Source organism: Emydura macquarii, unplaced genomic scaffold (assembly GCF_026122565.2).
Source record: "Emydura macquarii macquarii isolate MOO-44397 ecotype Brisbane River unplaced genomic scaffold, CSIRO-AGI_Emac_v2 contig_2768, whole genome shotgun sequence".
NCBI classification, from domain to species: domain Eukaryota; kingdom Metazoa; phylum Chordata; order Testudines; family Chelidae; genus Emydura; species Emydura macquarii.
In genome coordinates this window covers 31,901,743-31,923,382 of record NW_027132905.1, presented here as the reverse complement: position 1 = coordinate 31,923,382, position 21,640 = coordinate 31,901,743, and the positions used below count along the sequence as shown (strand labels likewise).

Below are 21,640 nucleotides of genomic sequence, written 5' to 3'. Positions count from 1 at the left end.
GGAACCTTCTCCAGACTGGCCGGATTGGGAGCTGATCGGTGCGCCACTTCCTTCTAGCCAGCAGGTGGCACTGCCCTGGGTGTTGCCGCGGGCGCGGGGAAGGGAAATGGCGTTCCTCAGCTTGTGCTGCCCCAGGAGGCCGGAAGCGGAAGTCCCGCCTCATGAATATTCCGCTGCTAATTGTGTATGCTAATGACATGCTGCATGCGGAATGAGGCGGGCGGGGCCGGGCGCGGTTGCAGCACGGGGCCGGGGCGGTTGGTTGGGCAAAGGTAGCGCGGGCTCCGGGCCTGAGGAGCTGGGGGCGCCATGGAGGGCGGCGGGGGCTCGGGACGCAGTGGCCGGGACAAGAAGAAGGGGAAGGGCCCGGAGGAGGCGGCGGGGCCCGGAGACCCGGGCAAGTCCAAGAAATTCGTGAGTATGAGGGGGACTGCCCCCTCCTCCGCGGGCACCCGCTGCCCCGCTCCGTTCCGCCGGGCTGCGCGGCACCGGGAGCCGCCCCTCCCCCCGCCAGGCTGCCCGGCAGCGTCCGCGCGTGCACCTGGCGCCACCTGCCCACGGCTCCCCGCGCGGGGCGGCTGGTCCGGGCTGCCCCCGCCGGGCCGGCTCCGGGGTCCCGCGGCAGGGATTGCCAGCCCCCTTGGAGCAAAGGTCCTGCAGCCTGTCAGCTGCTGCGGGGACGCCGTAAGCCCGCCTCGTGCGAGCTTAGCCAGAGCAGGCAGCGGGAGTTGCTTCCTGTCCCGGCCGGCGCTTAGCCGGAGACCTGAAGCCTGCGGATTGAAGGCCCGGGGAGGGTCTTGCCGCCCCTTACAAAACCATCGTGTGCCACCTGCCGTGGGGGGCTGAGCGCCCCGTGGCTGCCACTCCTGCCTAGGGGGATGGGGTTGGTTTAACGAGAGGTGCCCCCTTTTCCTGGGGGGGTGGCTTATTCCAACTTGCACAGAAATTCCTTCTTGATTCATCTCGCCCCACTGTCTTCAGTCTCCTTCCGATGAATTGCAGCCACAGTTGGGAGTTTCCAGTGACCTCAGTCAGCTCTCTCTCTCTCTCTCTCCCTTTCCAGTTCATTTCACTGCCCTCTTGTAGTTCATCTGGCTCTGGCATGTTCCTCTGATATGCCAGGGTACATTATTCTGTGCATTGGAATCAGAGGTACATATGGGACTGTCAGGTTCATCCCATCCAGGCCTGATTGACACATCCTGGGTAATTCACATGTCACTGTGTGCTGAAAGAGTTGGTTTGAGTTTGTTTTGATTTTGGAGGGGTGGAGTTGAGCCAAACTCTGTGTTTCTTCCAGGGATCTTGTGCTTTACTATTTCCCTCCTGAAACACGATTTCCAATCTCTTAGGTCTGAGAGTGGATCTGTCATTGTGGGGGAAACCGACAGTGGGCAGAACGTGATCTGGGTTTTGTCCAGCAAACTATGCAACCTATTTGATCCTTTTGCTTTATTGTGAAATGTCATCTGCCCTGACTTGACCAGTGGGATTGCAGCATCCTGTGTGACAATAAGGAAAAACTTATCCAACAGTAGGCAAACCATGTAGATCCAGCAAAATTTGAAGCCCTTTTGTGTTAGGGGAGAGGTGTCTGTGTGGGTTTTTTTTGTTTTGTTTTTTTTTAAAGTTTGTCTGAACCCCTCCAAATTTGGATTAGGTAGAAAATTCCATCTGGTTTCTTATGCCTTGTCTTTGATACAAAAAAAGTGTGCTCTTAACCTGAGTTAAGAACAACTTTGTCTTTTGGTAGTGGTAGTGAAGACAAGGACTTAGAGCAGTTACCTAATGCCTCCTTGCATTAGCAACATGCTATATCAGGTTGCTTTGCTATTCCTGGGTCCCTTTCCCATTCAGGGCATCTATGTAACTCCAGGAGAAATCTCTGTTTAAATTAGGTTTTCATTATGGACCCTGTGGAACCTTGTGTGGTGCAAGCTCACGACTCTGACTTGATTGTTTCTGTCCATTTATGAGGGGCCACTAATCCGTTTAGTAGTACATACCTTTCTCTGCCTTAGGGAGGTTCTGATGGCAAATCCCAAGCGGGATGTGGATTAGCAGAAGGAGCCCTTGGGAAAAGAGATCAGTGGGGCTGCTATTAACCCCATGACTCTTGAAATCCTTGTTCATTGCAAGAAGCAAAGGGTGAGAATTGGAGAGAGGAATACAGGATGATGATTGATGTGCAGTGCCTATAGATTTCATACTGTGCTTAAGGTATTGCATGTACTGGGACCTTTGCTGAGAGGTGGATGTTTAATGATTTGGGTTTTTGGGAAATGCTAGCTTGTTGGATGGGAGCTTCTTCCTTCCCTTCCTAGCATGCTGCATTTCTTACATTCTGAATGAAGCTGTTTTCTATTCAGAGCACCATAGTGATAGTGTCCTGTACTGACCACAGAAGAGTTGGCATTATTGCTGAAACATTCTGTACTATCATCTGCAGGTAAATTTAGATACGAGTAGGGCTTCATGGTGTACTGGCCAAGTTGCATTCAACAGTGGAATTGTGGTGAGTGCACTCCGGCTTCTCAGTCCACATTTTGCTCTTTAACCACATAAATGAAATAAGAAGGAAACACTGATCACAGAAGTGCTCTTTGCTATGGCATGTACATGTGCAAAAGTGGGAAGCAAAGTGCCAATATGACTGTAGGCTGACTGTGGAAAGGAGTGTAGAACAACGCCTTCACCTCACCTCTGCAGTACTTCTGTGTCCTTTTGCTTTATGGCAAACTAACAGCAGTGCTGTCCTTGTACCCTGCTGTGTGGTCCTCAGTTTTGTCAGTGGGTTTAACCCTTTATGTGGTAGGTGTCAAGTGAGTTTGTTGCATGGATGTGAATTAGGATTGTGATATAAGGGAAAAGATGACAGTGTGACATTTTTAGGGTGCATTTGTTGAGGTTTCTTCTCTTCCAAGAAGCTTTGTTGGTTTTAGTCCCTCACTAAAGCTTTGGGGAGACCTACAGAATTTTGCTTTCAGCTGAAGGTCCCTTGATAATTGCCTGAATGTTTGCTCAAGAGTTAAAAAAGCAAACAGAATATTTGAGAATAAGGGGCACTCCATTAAGTCAGTGTCTGGTAAATTTACAATCAATAAAAGAAAAAAACTACTTTTCCAATCTGTCTTTGGAGTTCACGAAGCAGGTGGTTGCCAAATTAAATACCATGGCGGGATTTTTAAAAGGGCTGGATAAATTTATGACCAGGGACATTTGTAGTTTTGGAAGCTATTCGGATCATCATAATTAACATGTATATAACTCATCTTTATCCCCAGAGAACTAAAAAAGCACTTTACAAAGTGTTATATAATCTAGGTGGATCACTTAATTAACTACAGAAATGAACCTGCATCTGATGTGAAACATGGTAGCTGTTCAACCTCGCACATCAACTTTTCATAAACTTTGGGCAGGAAATGAAGAATAGTGCATCTATTTATATCTTTTTGGTAATTTAGGGAGGCAGAATGTAATTGTCCAAGTTGAAATTTGTACAGAATTACTTGTGGAAAGTTTTGTGGGACCTTTAATGATGAGTAGTAAGAGTCTCTGTTTTAAATCTTTGAGACAAAGGTGGTGTGTAGTTACGTGTGATTTCCCCCACCCCCCTCGCAGTAGGTACTGACTGCTGCTGGATGAAAAGAACTAGTATTAGATGGAGTAGAGACTTGTTCTGGCATAGCATATTCTATGTCTGTAGAAAGATGATGCCGAGTTGAAGGTGATTCAGAAAAGAGCAACAAAAATGACTAAGGGGCTAGAGGGATTGATTTGAGGAAAAATTAGGAGCCTGTAGTTCAGTTTGGCTAAATGATGAACAAGGTGGGGGAATGGTCTACAATATTATGAAGGGTGTAAGAAGAAAGTTTGAGCTATGGTTTGGTATGGAGACAATACAAGGAACACAGCTTAAGAAATGTGAACAAAATCAAACTCCCTCACCTTGCTAATGCAACTTGAGAATATTTAAACTGGAAAATCTTTTAAAATCCAATTTGCTTTTCATTTTATATATATAGCATTATGTAAAACCTCCTTTTTAGGAATTAAAATAAAGAACTAGCTTCCTCCCTTTTTAAGAAAAGGCAAAAGTAGACTGAATATCAGGAAACATTTGTTAATGATAAGATCTATTAGTCTATGGAATAGTCTCTTAGGGGAATATGGTGAAACCTGTATTGCTGAGGGGCACATAAATTGGGACTGTTGCCTAGGAGAAAATAGAGTAGGGAAAAGTTCTGTACTAGCCTTTGAAGAAAGGTGGGTGTGAGTTGGAACCACAAACAGACTTAGAGGCTCTAGTAGCTTTTCTCAGTCTCTACTTTTTTGTATTCTCTCATTATGGGATCTCCCCACCTTACCTTGATATGCCAGCTCAGCATAAATATGGCCCAAACTGACTGCCCATACTTTTCTTTGCAAACCTTCTCTGCTTCTGCCATTCTACATTGTTGTGAATGTCACCATTCCTGCTCCTTGGCCTCCCACCTAACTCCTCCCTCTCCTACTTCCAAGCCATGAAGGCTGTTATGAAGTCTTCCTCCACAGCATCCAAAATCTGACCCTTCCTTCCTGTCTCAGTGACTGAAATGCTTGTCCACTCCCTGGCCATCTCCCGATTTCTTTACTGCAGCCTTCTCCTTGGGATCCCATGAGGCCAACCTGTTACTCCACTCTATCCAAAGTGCAGCTGCTATAATTATCTTCCTTGTCCGTTGATCATAATAAATGTAGGTGGTTAGATATGGGAAGTTCAATTTGCACTAAGAAACTGAACCATATTTGGAATTGACAGTTCCTGAAATAGGCTTAAGTGCTAGTGTAGAGCAGATAAAACGTTTTCCTTATCAAATCCCTTCACTGGTTCCCCCCTTGCCCATCCTATTGCTTTTACTCACTTTCAAGGTCCTGATGTCTCTTTTCTTGTTTCTTTTTGTAACCCACTTTATTTGGTCAATGATGCCAATTTCACTACCACCTTTATTTCCTTCTTCCATTTCTTTCATTATTCCTTCTTCCATGATGATCTTCTATTCATGGAATAACTTTCTAAAGCCAATATGCCATGTCTCCACCTTCTCATGGTGCAGGGTGGAAGGCTTCAGTTTTGTGGAATATTGGCCCACCCTTTGTGGGGAAAGGGGACTCTATTGTTTGGATGGCATCTACCTCAGTAGAAGGGGGATCAATTTCCTTGGGAAAAAGCTGGCTAGAATAGTGAGGAGAGGATTAAACTAACAGCAAAAGGCAAAAAAGAGGGACGATATGAGTATTCAGCACAAAATTAAGATGTTGAAAACAAAATTAATCAAGGAGCTAAAGGACATGAAGAGAAGAAATTCTTTACTTACCTGTATGCCAATGCTGGTTGCTCAGGTAATTAACAAGACTAAATTGGAAGTCTGCAATTATGAGCATAAATTTGATCTAGCTGGTATTACTTTATACCTGGTGGGACAAAAAGCAATTGTTAAAATCAATTATTGTAACCCATTTAGGAAGGATCGAGTAGACAAAGGGAAAAAGGGGGAATGGCACTCAATAATATGTCAAAAATTACATAACTTGTTTCCACAAGTCACTGATAACTTGAAGGAAAATAATCTTGAATGCTTATGGATCAGTGTCCTAACGGATAAAGCACAAGATGGAGTTCTAATTGGTGTCTACAGACCACCAAATCGAACTAGGGAACAGGATGACCGCTTCCTTATGCACCTATCTACAATGTGTAGGAAAAAAAGCTGCAAGGTCATGGAGGACTTCAATTTGAGTGACATATGCTGGAAATCTCATGCTACCAGTATTAAAACATCCTTAGAGTTTCTAAACATAATAGATGACAATTTCCGAACTCAAAAAGTGTTTCAGTTAACACAGCAGAATTCTATATTAGACCTTCTCTTTACAGCTAAAAAGAAACTGATCACAGAATTAAAAATTAATGATATCTTAGGTACCAAGTGATCATGACCTTATCATATTAATCATGTGCAAGCCGAATAAAGTCCAGACCAGTAATACATATACTTAGTGCTTTAAAAGGGCTGGTTTCACAGAGCTAAAACATTATGAGCCAAATCAGCTGTGAGGAAGAATTTAATCAGAAAAATGCAAATGATAATTGGGATTCATTTAAGAACCTTTTACTAAATGCCCAAAAAGCCAGAATCCCAAAATCAAGGAAGAAGCCTGGGCTGGTTTTAAAAAAAATAAATCTAATTTAGTGGGGAAATACAGGCAGCTGTAAAATAAAATAAAATAGGAGGTTGAAAGTAATGAATATCACAGTCAATGAATATTACAGTCAACATGGATTCACCAAGGGAAAGTGATGCCTGACCTACCTGATTGCTTTCTATGAAGAGGTGACTGGCTCTGTGGATGTGGGGAAAGCGGTGGACGTGATATACCTTGACCTTAGCAAAGCTTTTGATATAGTCTCTCACAGTATTCTTTTCAGCAAGTTGAGGTATGGGTTGGATGAATGGACTATAAAATGGATAGAGAACTGGCTAAAGCATAGCGCTCAACGAGTAGTGATCAGTGTCTCCATGTCTAGCTGGCAGCCAGTCACAAGCGGAGTGCCCCAGGGGTCGGTTCTGGGGCTGGTTTTGTTCAACATCTTCATTAATGATCTAGAGGATGGAGTAGTTTGCACCCTCAGCAAGTTTGCAGATGACACTAACTGGAGTTAAGAACAATAAAGAGTTTTTTTAAAATACTTTGGGAACAAAAAGAATCCTGATAATGGCACTGGTCCATTACTAGGTGGATATGGTAGAATTCTCAATAATAATGCAGAAAAGACAGATGTATCCAATCAATTTCTGTTCTGTCTTTGGGAAAAAACAGATTAGATAATCTCATCATATGGGAATGATAATACACTTTCCATTCGCTAGTGTCTCTAGTACTGGTTAAAAATGAGCTACTAAAGTTAGACTTTTTAAAAGCAGCAGATCCAGAGAACTTGAATCCAAGAGTTTTAAAAGAACTGGCTGAGGAACTGTCTGGACTGTTAATGTTAATTTTCAATAGATCTTGGAGCTCTGGAGAAGTTCCAGAGGACTGGAAGAAAATTAATGTTGTGCCAATTTTTAAAAAGTGTAAATGGGATGACCTGTGCAATTAAAGACCTGTCAGTGTGACATAGGTCCCGGGTGAGGTAATTGAGTGGCTAATATGAGACTCCATTAATAAAGACTGAAAAGAGGGTAATGTAATTAATACAAATCAACATGGCTTTATGGAAAATAGATCCTATCTAACTAACTTGATATTTTTTTATGAGATCACAAGTTTAGTTGATAAAGGAAATAGTGTTGATGTAATATACTTAGACTTCAGTAAGGCATTTGACTTGTACCACATGACATTTTTATTTAAAAAATTAGAAGGATAAAAAATTAACATGGCATACATTAAATGTATTAAAAATTGGCTAACTGATAAGTCTCAAAAGTAACTGTAAATGGGGAATCATCATCAAGAGGGTACGTTTCCATTGGGGTCCCACAGGAATCAGTTCTTGGCCGTATGCTATTCAACATTTTTATCAATGGCTAGGAAGAAAACATAAAATTGTCGCTGATAAAATTTGCAGATGACACAGAAATTGGGGGAGTGGTAAATAATGAAGAGGACAGATCACCGATTCAGAGCAATCTAGATCACTTGGTAAACTGGGCATAAGCAAACAATATGCATTGTAATATGGTTAAATGTAACTGTATACATCTAGGAACAAGGAATGTAGGCCACAGTTTCAGGATGGGGACTCCATCCTTGGAAGCTGTGACTCTGAAAAAGACTTGGCAGTCATGGGGAATAATCAGGTGAACATGCACTCCCAATGTGATGCTGTGGCCAAATGAGCAAATGCTCTCTTTGGATACATAAATAGTGGAATATTGAGTAAGAGTAGAGAGCTTATTTTGCCTCTGTATTTTGCCACTGGTATGATGGCTGCTGGAATACAGTATCCAGTTGTGTGTTCACAATTCAAGAAGAATGTTGATAAATTGGAGAGGGTTCAGAAAAGAGCCACAAAAAAGATTAAAGAATTAGAAAACATGCCGTATAGCAAAAACAAGAATCCTGTAGCACTTTAAAGACTAACAAATTTCTGCAGGCATAAGCTTTCGTGGGCTGCAACCCACTTCATCAGATGCGATAGACTCGAAGAGCACAATTTATTTAGTGTAACAAGGAGAAGATTAAAAGTTGACTTGATGAGTCTATCAGTACCTCCATGGGGAACAAATATTTAATAATGGGCTCTTCAGTCTAGCAGAGAAAGGTATAACTCGATCCAGTGGCTGGAGGCTGAAGCTAGACAAATTCAGACTGGAAATAAGGTGTACATTTTTAATGGTGAGAGTAATTAGCCATTTGTACAATTTACCAAAGATCACGGTGGATTTTCCATCACTGACAGTATTTAAATCAAGATTGGATGCTTTTCTAATACATGTCTAGGAATTATTTTGGATAAGTTCTATGGCCTGTATTATACAAGAGGTCAGACTAATTGATCATAAAGGTCCCTTCTGACCTTGAAATCTATGACTGTCTCTCCAATCTGTCATGCTTTTTGAAACAGTACTGAAAAGTGTTTTGTCTGGTCGGTGCCAGTATGTAAACTTTATTGACGTTTTTAAGGAGAAATGTTGCTCTAAACATACAGCTGTGGTTCACTTTTAGTGTTGATCCTGCTTTTTCCTGTAGACTAAAATACTTGCAACTTTTCATGTGCTCCAATGATAGTAAAACAATTAGCAACTAGATCAAATCTTGTAACTTTCTGGAATCTGTCTGAATCTTTTCAGTGCTAGTTCAGGCAGGAAGTACAGACAGTGCAGGGCACCATTTCAGTTTATCTTCCAAGCACAGTCCCACAATGCTTTCATCTCTAGTTCTAAAAGTACATAGCTATAAGAACTTTATTTTGTTTTTTTGTTAAATTACTGCACTGAATGTGTAAAGTCTCCTGTATCCCTGATTCTTTTCTTGTTTTGACCTGCAACTTCTATAATTTTATGCATACAACTTTTGCTTCATAAGGTGCAATACATGCAATCTCAAGGCCTTTCTTGTTCCAAAAAAAGGGTATTTATATGCAATACTTTTTATAAGTTTTATGTTTTATAAAGTACATTCTATTTATAAATTAAACATGCCCATATAAATATATCATATGCAAACCCCTCCCCCCAATCTGTTTTACAAGAACATTAACATTAAAGTTAGAAATTAGTCCCTTTTGTGTGTATGGGTTATGACAGTCTTCAAATACACAATCATATACTATTTTTCCACAGTACCCTTGCCACATTCAGTGCATAAGATGGATGGTGCTCACTGAATGAGCAGCTATTCAGCATTTTATTTTCTCCTCGTTATTCAATGTGTGGTCTAGGTCTTAATTTACTGTACACTGTTCAAAGCCTGACTTGAATACAAAATTATTAATTCCTCACAGGCTTTTCTGTGCCATTTATCACTGTAGTATCTGAGTGATTCACAAACATTAATTAATCTTTGCAGCATTTCTGTGTGGTAAGGAGGTGATATTACCCCCGTTTTATGGATGGGGACATAAGTCACTGAGAGATTAAGGTCAAAAGTGTCCCCTAATTTTGGTATGCAGTTTGAGATACCTAGAACCTGACAGTTCCCATTGTCTTCAGTTGAGTAACTGCTCAGCTCTTCTGCAAATCAATCCCAGAGTCTAATGTTGTTGGGTACTCAGAAAATGAGGAACATGCAATTAATGATCACCTGTGAAAAGTTTGGTTTGATTTGCCCAGCATTGTATAGACATTCTCTTTATGCGGTGTTGTTGTTGCTGTGTCAGTCCCACCAACAGAGGTTCTTGCTCACCAACAGAAGTTGGTTCAGTAAAATATGTTATCTCACTCATCTTGTCTCTCTAACAGGAATTCTATAATAGAGGCAGAATCGGGTTCTCCAGAGCAGATTCATCCTGTGCACTGAATGGAGCAGGGGTCCTATGGAAAAAATAACATGTAATTAAAGACTGTATTCTGATGCATATGCACAAGAGGGCTGAATTAAGGTTGCGCAGACAACCTTAATGTTCTTTTGACATAGTTTTTGTGTGTAATTTCCTAAGGTTTTAAAAAGGCAAACTGAAAAAACAAATTCCATCATATTGATTCCCACATGAATCATCAGTAGGGTAGGAACCTTAAGATCTACCACACATGCTTCTGCCACTTGATCTAATGGAGTAACTAATAGCATTAGTAGGCTGTCGTCCTCTGTGTGGACTAGAGAGGCATGAGGTATGTCCTTTGCTAGTAGGTTTCACAGGTAGTAGCTAACAGGAGAGGGAATGGTGAGACTCAGGAATCTTGAGTTGCATTCCTGGCTCTGGAGGGGAATGAGCTCTAATGGGCACAGACTCTTCTACCCATTCCCCCATGCTTGACCACCTCTGCCCTGTTTCCTCAAATCTGACTGTCCCAGTCCTGGTTCGTCCCCATCCTTGGCTCTTCTGAGTCCCATTCTCCTTCCCCACCCAGTCAGTTCTAGTCTCCACTGCTTCAGATTCTCATGCCAGTCTCTTTGCCCAGCCAGTCCCAGTTTCCCCCTTCTGGCTCCTTGTGTGATCCCTGCTTTCCTAGATTCTTCTCCCCCCGACCTCCAGCTTCCAGTCCTAGCCGATCTAGTCCCAGCCTTCCCTCCTCAGAGCTCAAGGAGTCACACTTAAGGTTGTTAGAACTTCTGAAGGAAAAGGTCGCCAGAATTTCTTTTAACATTGCAAAATAATGTATTTTTCCCTAGACTCATTTTCATAAATGGCTGAACCATTTTGGCTAAAACTTTCCAAAAAATTCAGCCTGAGGCTGGTACTCAGCATGGAAAACTTCAGGCCAAAATGTTAAAGTTTGGCAAAGTTATGAGCAGTTGAAAACAGGATCCTATAATGTAAGTGTTGTGCAACCCTAAAAATAGGCAGTACTGCCAGCCCTGCCTGTAATAGTTCATTTACATTGAAGTATTTATATTTATATTTGCTACAGCACCTTTCCATCTCTGGACTGCAACTCCCCAAAATCCCTGCTTCAGGGAGCTGTGCTGAGAACGGGGTTGTGTATCTCAGGTGAACCCCCAGTGCAATGACATTATAATGACAGGAGGAAGGGTATGGATGGGCACATTAAAACAGTTTAGACAATGAAGGAAGACTGATTAGTATGGATATGCAGAAGTACAGATGATTCAATAATAGAATCACTTCAGCTTGAGACAGGCCAGTAGAGTACAGAATGTAGACTAGACAGACTGCCTATGCAGTGGATGCACTGTGAGACAGTCATGGCAGGATTATTTGCGCACTCAGGCTATAATGCTAATGCTCCCACCTACTATGGTATTACATTGATGGAGCTTGGTGTGGCCAGCCTTGCTTGAAGTAAATCTCCAAATGGTAGTGTGATTGTCTGCTTTGTACTATGGGGAAAAATTGTGTTGCTGCTTGGTGTGTTACAAGTAGAGCCCTGCAAATCTCGGGCTATCTGCTTTATATCCTCAGACCAGATGTAGACACAGTTTTATATCCACGCAGGGCTTTAGTTACAAGCACATAGCAGAAGTTGCAAATGGTAGTTCGCATACCAAAATACACTAGTGGAGAGGAGCCTATAGATTCTTTCTCCTTGGGCAGGGCTGATTACTTTTTCTACACAGTAAAACCACCTTAGGCAGGTCCTTAAGCTTTTTTTTTTTTTTTTTTTTTTTTTTTTTTTTTTAAATCTAGTCCTCACTGTTGCAAACTGTTGGCTATTTTAACAGAAACATCCAGCTATTGTGGCTGTCCCATAATCCCAAACTGCCTCTCAAAGCAGGATTTGTACCTACCAGTTGCCAAAACCTGACTGTTATACATTGTTATTGTAAAATCTGCAGCACATTGAAAACGTGGGGATAAAGCACAATAATATAATTAATTGAATGTCAAAATAAATAACATGGACTCTATTGATTAATTGTGTATTATTCATTTTCATGCTTGTATTCAGAATTTGAGGATGTAACTGAACTAAATGAAGTCATTTTGGAATTTTCACTCTGTTGCACCAGAGTGCACAATCCAGGGACCTTACCATAATGTTTGTCTAGCTCAGTGGTTCCCAACCTGTGGCCTGAGGGCCAAAAATGGCCTGCAGAAGCTTTCAAAGTGGCCGTGGCTCCTCTCCTGCTGGCTGCCTAAGGACCCAGGTGGAGCATGTTTCCACAGGGCTAAAAGACTGGTGCAGGCTCCTTGCTGCAGCCAAGGGGATGGGAGATCAACGCTCCCCTCCCCCTGGCTGTAGCAGAGAGTACAGGAAAGTGTTCCGCCTAGGTCCATAGGTGCTGGGGTCCCTGCTGGAGTCAGAGGGAGAGGATCCAGGAGGAGCGCACAGGGCTAGAGGACGTGCTGTTTCCCTGTTGCAGCCAGGGAACCCCTTCTGTCTGGCTGCAGTAGGGGAAATGGGGGACCTGTTCGTGGAGACTGGTGATCCTTCCGGGTTGTAAAAAATTATATCTGTGGCCCTTGAGCCAAAAAGGTTGGGAACCGCTGGTCTAGCTCATCATGGTGTAAACAACGTCTTGATTATAGGGCTGACACCTAGCTAAACACTTTCATCCTTTAGGCATCTGATGTCTTGGAACTAGTAGAGGGGAGAGAGTCTGTTTTGCAACTGCTGATGTTCCAAGCAACATTAACATCTTGGGCCTTATTTTCACTAGGAGGGGGAAAAAAGGCGTGTTCTTAACTCGAGTTAAAATCCTAGTGAAGAAAAGGCAGTTAGCGGATGCACTTAAAGACTAGGCTTTCCCATAGTCTTTAATGTGACCTGTTAAAATGTGAAAACTACAGAATGCCGTGTCTTCATTAGTTTTTAGCTAACTTGAGATAAGAACATAGTTCTGTCCTAGTTAGGACACAGCCTGAGGCATGGGGACAGATGCATTCTCACAGAGAAAAGTCTGCTGGTCTACTGTCTCAGCTGAGTAGGAAAAGATCACCTTGGCCTTGTTCATGAACCAGGAGCTAGGTGTGTGGCCTTTCTGGATTGCAAATGGAGAGCTCAATAGAAAATGAGATCACCTGGCAGGAATTCCACCTGTTGTGATTCAAGGGAGTGGTATGGCAGTGGTGACAGTGGGAGGCTGCTTCTTCTAGCTGTAGTGTTTCGTTACTATTGACTTTCCAGAGGGTGGTGCCTTAGGGAGCTAGATAGTGGGGGTGGATGCACATTGTGGTAGTACAGTGACTCTTGTCAACTTCAGGATTTAAAGCTGGGATTCATGTAATCTCTCTTCAAACTCAGAAGTTATTCAATAGGACAGTAGTTAATTATTGAAGAGTAAATTTCCTAACATGTAGAGCACACAGAAACTGCTTTACAGTGTGTCTGTCTCACTCAGAAGTTTTTGATTAGAGAGCCCTGAGCTACCCTGGCTTTCTTGGTGAACTTCCTCAAGCATTCTGTTACCTTTGGTTGAACTCTTCCACCTCTCCACCCCAAAGCAGAATTTGGGTAGAAGGGCAGCTGCCCTCTCTGATTTCCCCATTCCCAGATCATGCGCAGAAAGCAAAATGAACATGAAACCCATCAGCCAGCAGAATAGCATTGTTAGGCCTTGTTTACCCTAGGAAAAAAGGTGCATTACTAATATGTTATGTATTAAAAATACATCTTTTCTTAGTGTAGACATAGCTTTGTCTGTTCTGAGTGAATCACTTCTCTCTTCCCCACTGTGCAGTGAGCAGTCAAGGGGTTTCCAGATTATTCCAGAGTTCCAGTGAAGCAGCAGTGTCATCCTCACAAGAAAGAAGATCCTCTTGTGTGTGCTTTCATCCTTCCCTCACTCTTCTGTATATCTGCCTGTCACTTCTCTTTCTCACTCAGCAGTATCCTCATTTTGTGAAAGCTGAGATTGCTTTGAGCTTTTTCTTGTCTCTTTAACTCACTCTGATCTTAATCTTCTGCTCCATGTTACTGGCTGTGGGTGTGGCAGTTGTGTTTCTGTGATAGGGTAGCTCTCGAGTTGTAAATCTTTTAGTTGGTACATGTGGATTCTCTCTTGAAACCAGGGAGCATTTGATGAAGACTAAAACATTGTGCTAATCATAGCAGTGTCCATTCAGAATCTTGTTAATAAAAATATCACTGCCCATCTATAAATCCTATAAACACTGTGGGCCCTTGGATTCTGGGAACAGTTTGATGATCCATTGCTAACATAGATTTCTATGCTAGAGCTGGAGCCTGGGCTCTAGGACCTGGAAGTTTGCATAACAATCAAACAGCCCCACAGCCTGAGCCCCATGAGCCTGAACTGGCTAGCATGGGCCAGCCGTGGATGTCTAGTTGCCGTGTAGCCATACCCTGAAAGTCCTGTATTTATCTCCAGCAGGAGTGCTGTTAGTGTAGGCTTCCCCACTTGTCTTGCCAATATGCTTCAAGTGAAGGGACTACTCATGGAGGGTTGGCAGGCGGGTTAATCTCCAGGGGCCAATAAACTTGCTAGATTTTCTGAAGACTACCAGTCTGGTAGCCAATTAATACCAAATGTGAAAAATTCCAGAGGGGTACCCGTGTTAGTCTGTATACAGCAAAAACAACGAGAGTCCTGTAGTCTTTAAAGACTAACAAATTTAATTTCTGCAGGCATAAGCTTTCGTGGGCTGCAACCCACTTCATCAGATGCAAGAAATAGAAATCAGATGGGGTATATATATACATCCAAGGGCAAGGAACAACAATGGGGGGCTAGGTGTTAGTAAAGTCCATTCAGTTAGAGTAGATGAGGCCTGTTCACAACCATTGATTAGAAGGTGAGAATGTGTGAACAGTGACAATTACTTCTTGTAATGAGATAACCATTCCAAGTCTCTATTCAGACCCAGTTTGATTGTGTCAAGTTTGCATATGAGTTCCAGCTCTGCAGTTTCTCGCTGAAGTCTGTTTTTGAAGTTCTTTTGTAGAAGTATGGCAACTTTCAAGTCAGCCACAGAGTGTCCTGGGAGATTGAACTCCTCCCCCCCCCCCCATTGTTGTTCCCTGCCCTTGGATGTATATATATGTACCCCCTATCTGATTTCTATTTCTTGCATCTGACGAAGTGGGTTGCAGCCCATGAAAGCTTATGTCTGCAGAAATTAAATTTGTTAGTCTTTAAAGTGCTACAGGACTCTCGTTAATACCAACTGTGATTGTAGTATAGTGCTGTAGATATCTTTAGATAGTTCTATCAGGAATAAGATTGAGGCACGTTTCACAAAGGCCACTGAACATGCATCAGGAAACATCTTTCTAGACTTTCATTCAAATCCAAACCAAAGTCAGCAGTGACCTAGCGATCAAGAGGTGAAAAGCGTTCTCCTTTTACCAATGCCTGGAGCCCCTCCTGTTCCTCTGTAGCATTCTTGAAGATGCCTAGCTGGCTTCAGTGTCTGGAGAATCTGGATTAGTGTAATAACTGCTGACCTTTCTAAGTGGGTTGCAGCCAGGCTGGGAGAGTGGTGTTCCATGCAAACTTCACTAATATGATAGAAGGTGCTGCTTTCAGTTTGTTAAGCTGCGTGAGGTGGATGTTGTTGTTTGACTTTGTTGGAGACTTGTTGCATTTCTACAGTTTGTTCCGTTAGTTGTAGGTCTGTGAGTAACATTTGTTTCCTGTGCTTGAAACCACAAGAAGTGGTGCCTGTCTTAGTCAGATATGCTATATCTGAGTGAGCAGCAGCTGTCTTATTCCTGCTAGTCTTTGTGCCTTTATTAGTGAAAAGAGTAATCAGGTTTTAAAAAATTTACCAGTCTCCTATGAGCCAGATATAGATATGAAAAGCAAAGGGGAGGGAGTGTTTTGGGGGACCACTGACATGTGAAACCCAGTACTCCCCACCTTCCCCGTTCCAAGTTGCTATGAGCTGGGCTTGTCTTAATGGAGAAATTTAGTGGCATAATTGTACCACTATAGTTTATACCAGTATAACTTCTGATGAAGACACCCTTATTCTGGAATAAGGGTGTCTATGGGGGGGTAGGGGTTATATTGATATACCTGTAGTGATATAATGGTAAATATCCCGATGTAGGAAGCCCTTGGGGTGGGGGTATGATTTTTACCACTTTTACCAAGGTGCTGTGTGTGGAACCTGGTAGGAGGGCTCTATTTTTTAAATATTTATTAGCATCTGGCTAGTATGAGTCAGTTTTTGTTATTGATTGTTTTTGTTTTTGTGAAGCTCCTCCCCATTCTAGCTGCCAGAACTTTCTGTCTCTTCTGCTCCAAAGCTTTTTGACTGCTTTGAAAGGGTCTTCCTCTACTGCTTTTCTTCAGCTTACTGACCGCTGTAATATAGGGAGGGGGAGAAGTCTACATTTCCGTACACCTCCTCAACCTCCATTCTGGGTGGTTCTTTCCTTTCAATAGCTTTAGTATCTGCCTCTGCTGCTGTTCATACTTTTCTACAGTAGCAACATGAAACTGACAGGATTTACAACTGCCTATGGATTTTTGAATAGTAGCGATGAAACTGACAAGATTAATTTTGCACATTTTCTTGCTCATACTCTGAGCAGCACCAGAGGCATTGGAGCTATCTTAAGGTTTAGGAAGACAGTACAGCATCAGTGTACATTCACTTCTCATTTCAAAGGTTTTCTCAACCATGAGGGTTAAAAAATGAATTACAAAGTTTAAATTTTACCTTAACTGATGTCTTCGAGGTTTGCAGTCACCAAGGAAAAATTCTTATTCCCCACTGACTGGTGAACTAGTAGACTTTAGAAGCTAACAGAGTAATTTTGAGTTAACATTTATTCTTTCCGCTTCCAAATGCTATTTCTTCCTGCTTCCCCTCATCTCCACTGTAATCTGTTTTCCTTCAACCCCCATACCTACCCTCTGCTGCAGAATAACTGCACCCCAGTCTGTGCACTCTGCTACTGTTTTACTTCTTGTCACTCAGACATATTGTTGCTGTTTTGTGAACTATATCTGCAGGTTCCCTTAGCATAAAGCTCAGTGAGGTTTAGTGCTTCTTTCTTTATGTGCCTAGTTTGAGTAGGGAAGGGGTAAAGTGGAAGGGAAAATCATAGGGCCAGATATGCCTTAATACAGGATGCAGAAGAAAAGAGAAGGAAAGAATTTTTCTGAGTTACCACAGAAAAGGGCATTTCTCAATTCAGTAGCTTTGTGGTTTGTTTTCAAATGTAGTTGTTCATCAGAACGTTAGATCAGATCATTAAGCAAATCAGCACCGTAATTTTCTGACTATTAAAAATTTGGGGAGGCAGACAGCCTGTATCTGGTAGCCTGCAGCTTGCCTGTTGGTGATTGGGTTGGAAGAGTTAGCAGTGTGTAGAAGAGTTTTTAAAGACTGATGTAAAGAAGGGATCAGGGAGGGAAGGAGCTTCTGTGAAATAGTCCTGCTCCAGAGCAAGCTTTCAGTATGTTTGCAATAATTGTTACTCACTGACTTCTATTACCACTCCCCAGTGTGCTGCTCTTTCTCCTCCCCACACTCTACCCTATAGTCATGGGAGCTGGATGCACTTCCTTCCTGCTCTGGGGTTGATGCTTGTGTACTGAAAGAGGCAGCTGCAAGAGTTTCCTGTGTCACAGGTCTAGGGTGTGTCACCACCTGATTTCTATTTGGTAAGAAGGGCAGTATTAGCTGCTCACAGGCAGAGTATGGGAGGGGAGCTTTATCATGTTGCTATAGAAACAAGTAAACAGCATTCCTTGGTCACTGGGACAGTGATTTTTTTTTTCCACAAAACCAGACCAACACCCCTGTCTGAAAGGTCCTTCAGGGATGGGAGGAGGAATTAGAGCAGCTCCTTAACTCAGGCAGTAGAGAGAGGCTCCTGTCCCCTCCCACCTCCCGGGGTTAGTGGAATAGGAGGTAACTCCAATACCTGGGACTTGTTAATGTGTACCTGTGCTGGCTCAGACTTCCTTTGTTAGAACATAAGAACGGCCATGCTGGGTCAGACCGATGGTCCATCTAGCCCAGTGTCCTGTTTTCCGACAGTGGCCAATGCCAGATGCTTCAAAGGGAATGAACACGACATGCAATTATTGAGTGATCCATCCCTGTCAGCCACTTCCAGCTTCTGGCAGTTGGAAGCTAGGGACACCCAGAGCATGGGGTTGCATCCCTGACTATCCTTGCTAATAGCCATTTCGACCTGTTCTCCATGAATTTATCTAATTCTTTTTTCAACCCCGTTAATAGTTTTGCCTTCACAACATCCCCTGGCAACGAGTTCTGCAGGTTGACTCTGTGTTGTGTGAAGTAATATTTCCTTTTATTTGGTTTAAACCTGCTGCCTATTTATTTCATTGGGTGACTCCTGGCTTTTGTGTTATGTGAAGGGTAAATAACACTTCCGTATTCAGTTTCTCCACACCATTCATGATTTTATAGACTTCTATCATATCCCCTCTTAGTTGTCTCTTTTCCAAGCTGAACAATCCCAGTCTTTTTAGTCTCTCCTCATACAGAAACTGCTCCATACCCTTAATTATTTTTGTTGCCCTTCTCTGTACCTTTTCCAATTCTTATATATCTTTTTTGAGATGAGATGATCAGAACTGCACACTGTATTCAAGGTGTGGGCATTCCGTGGATTTATATAGTGACATTATGATATTTTCTATCTTATTAGCTATCCTTTTCCTAATGGTTTATAAGAGGGATGTTTGGTCTGGTTTTCTGGAAAAAAATCACTGTCCCAGTGACCAAGGAATGCTGTTTACTTGTTTCTATAGCAACATGATAAAGCACTCCTCCCATATTGTGCCTGTGAACAGCTGGTGCTCCCCATCCTGCCACTTACTGGAACATACAATTATCATCAGTGTCTAACACAATAGAGCCTTGACATCTAGGCATTACCATGGCACAAATAATAATCTAGTGAGTGAATGAGTCTCTGGGATCCTCCTGCCTCTTGTTGCAGAAAGTGGTTGTTCTTCAGGTGCTTGTCTATAGATATATTCCACTCTTGGTGGTACCCATTCATCCCCATGTGCAGAACATCAGAATTTTTTGGCCAGTAGCAGCTGATGGGGCTGTGCCTGTGCTGTTTATACCCTCATGCCCTCACCTGAGGTCATAAAGGGCAGAGCTGGGCCAACCCCTACCTCAGTTCCTTCTTATCACCTATGGCTGTGAGACAGAACTGTGACTAGTGTAGCTCCTTTTGCATACCTGCAGACTTGAAACAAATGGATTTTATACAGTTATCTTCTTAATGTAGGTCTTACAAGTTAGTTAGGATAGTTGGGTTTTATAGGTCTCTGTTCCAGGTAGGAAACATTTTTTCTAGTTTTTGGTTAGTGGATAGCAGGCTTCCACCCTTATGGCTGAGCAAAAATCTCCAGGGAGATAAACTGCAGGAGTTTTCTGTGTCCCAGGTCCCAGGGTGTGTCACCACTCGATTTTCTTTTGGCAGCATGATTCCTGATTTCCACCTAAACCAGATGAAACACTTACCAGTGCTCTTCCCCTAAGACCCTCTCCAACCCAGTGGAGATGAGATTCCAGTCTTTGGGTAGATGTTGAGCCCTCTAATTTTCCCATGGATAGAGCTAAGTCTTTCAGAATCTCACCTTCATTTTTTGTTGCTTTTGCAAAGAGAATGAGGGGAGCAGGCTATATAATCTCAAAGCCTATTTAAATAGGTCTCATACTGTATTAAGGTATGTTATCTGCTAGCTATTTTAGATCCTCCAGTTCATGGCTCATTCTGCTCCGAGCTCAGGCAGCTGCTTTCCGAAGTGTTCCCATCTCAGAATATGTAGAGTAGCTATTTAAGGATCAGTTCATACATTTACAGAACATGATTGGTAGAGGCCTCTTTTGTCAGAGCTGCTTTACGGTTTTTATTCAGATAAACTCTGAGCATCCACCTCTGATACATCAGGTTACTGCTTATGAGTCACTAAGTGGGGAATGTATATGGACAAGCACACTAAGAAGAAAAAACGGTCACTTAACCATGGTTCTTTGAATTGTTTTTTCAATATATGTATTCTATGACCTGCTCTCCTTCGCACTACTACTGAGTCCTATAACCTGGATTCTGTATTGGTGAAGAAACTCAGGGTTGGTTGGCCTCCTTCACACCCTGTATGCCCTCAGGTGGGGAGCAAAAGGTTACTCAGGTCAGAGGCACAGCCCCAGCCCCAGTGACCACAGCTGGCCAAAAGATTCTGATCTTGAACATATGGGGCACATGTGCATCATCTAGAGTGAAATATATCTGGACCACACTTAGTGTAAGGTAAATAACCATTCTTTCCAGGGCCAGTCCTATGTTTCTGTATAAATGAGGCTATCGCTACACAGGACTTAGAATAGTTATAGTTCTTTTTGGAGTGCTTGCTCATCATGTCCATTCCATGTCAGGTGTGTACACACCACATGCACCGGTGCTGGAAATTTTTCCCCTCAGTAGTATCTGTAGGGCCGGCTCTGGCGCCCTCTGGGGTCGCATGCACATGCGCTGGTATAATGGATGCCAATGGTGGGGCCCCCCCAGTTCCTCCTTACCACCTGTGATGGTGCTGGAACGTCATCTATGTTTGACAAGCTCTTCTAACCCAGTGGTTAGTAGATAGTAATAGCTTGTAGTAATAGCGTTCATAGTTAAAAACTAGTTAGGTTAGTTCTTAGTTTACCCGTTAGATTGTAGATATGACCCTACGGGGGACATAGTCCCAGGGATGGGGCATACCCCAGTCCCTGGGCTTCAAACCTTGTGCAAGAAGCCTATGCCAGTGAATGGCCCTCATCAGAGCTGCTTGAAGTGCCTGGGAGAGGCTCACGTGCAAGACAAGTGCAGGATTTGTGTGAGGTCTGAACCGTTTACTTAAAAAAAGAACAGGACGTTAGACGTGGAGCACTTCTAATGGAGTCGTCTCTTAAACTGGCCTCAGACATAGGCTGTTCAGACTCAGTGCTAAATACATTGGCACTTGTGTGGAGTGCCCCTCTGGCACCAAGTTCCTCCTGGCACAGATCACCATCCTCACTGTCTAAGCAGCAGCACAGGAAAACACTTACCGGGAGAGGGTGCTCACCAACACCAAGGAGGGACAGAAAGGGCACAGGAGAGAAGGCGATCCCAGTGCTGGACCACTTGTCTTTGCCAGGTCTTGGGTCAGCAGCAGCCTCACCCTTAGAGTTCCCAGCCCAGTCCTGGATCTACTGGTGACTCCTGGGAGCAGCAGGGGCACCTGGCACGTTACGGTACCGTCCACACCCAAGGCATTCCAAGCAGCCAAGGATCTCCTGTTGATTCCTGTGCCGCCGACGCCTTGAGAATGAAGACCTTCACGCTGGGACTCTGTTGGTACCATCGAGTGAGGGACCATCCAGAGGCAAGCCTGAAATGGGGCCTCCACAGCGATCTCCGATACTAAGATGTCACTCCCTGACTCTGCATAGGTCACTGACGCCTTGCCAGCAGTCACCGGACCACCGGCACTGGTTTTCGGAGCTGCACTGCCAACAGTCAGACTCACGCTATCAGTCTCCGGACACACCATACTGGTCCTCAGAGTCATAGCACTGGTCACCAGAGCACCGATGCCG

General features: G+C 43.2%; 1 protein-coding gene across 3 annotated transcripts in view; it reads left to right on the top strand.

Annotated features, from left to right (window-relative positions):
- Window positions 1–262: 262 nt before the first annotated feature.
- DIAPH1 (diaphanous related formin 1) overlaps window positions 263–21,640 on the top strand; it is a 162,569-nt gene continuing 141,191 nt past the window's right edge. For all 3 annotated transcript variants that reach the window (XM_067566946.1, XM_067566945.1, XM_067566947.1), the window contains exon 1: window positions 263–414. In XM_067566946.1, the coding sequence (XP_067423047.1) occupies window positions 310–414 (105 nt within the window). In that variant the 5' untranslated portion in view covers window positions 263–309. The remainder of the gene's footprint in view (window positions 415–21,640) is intronic.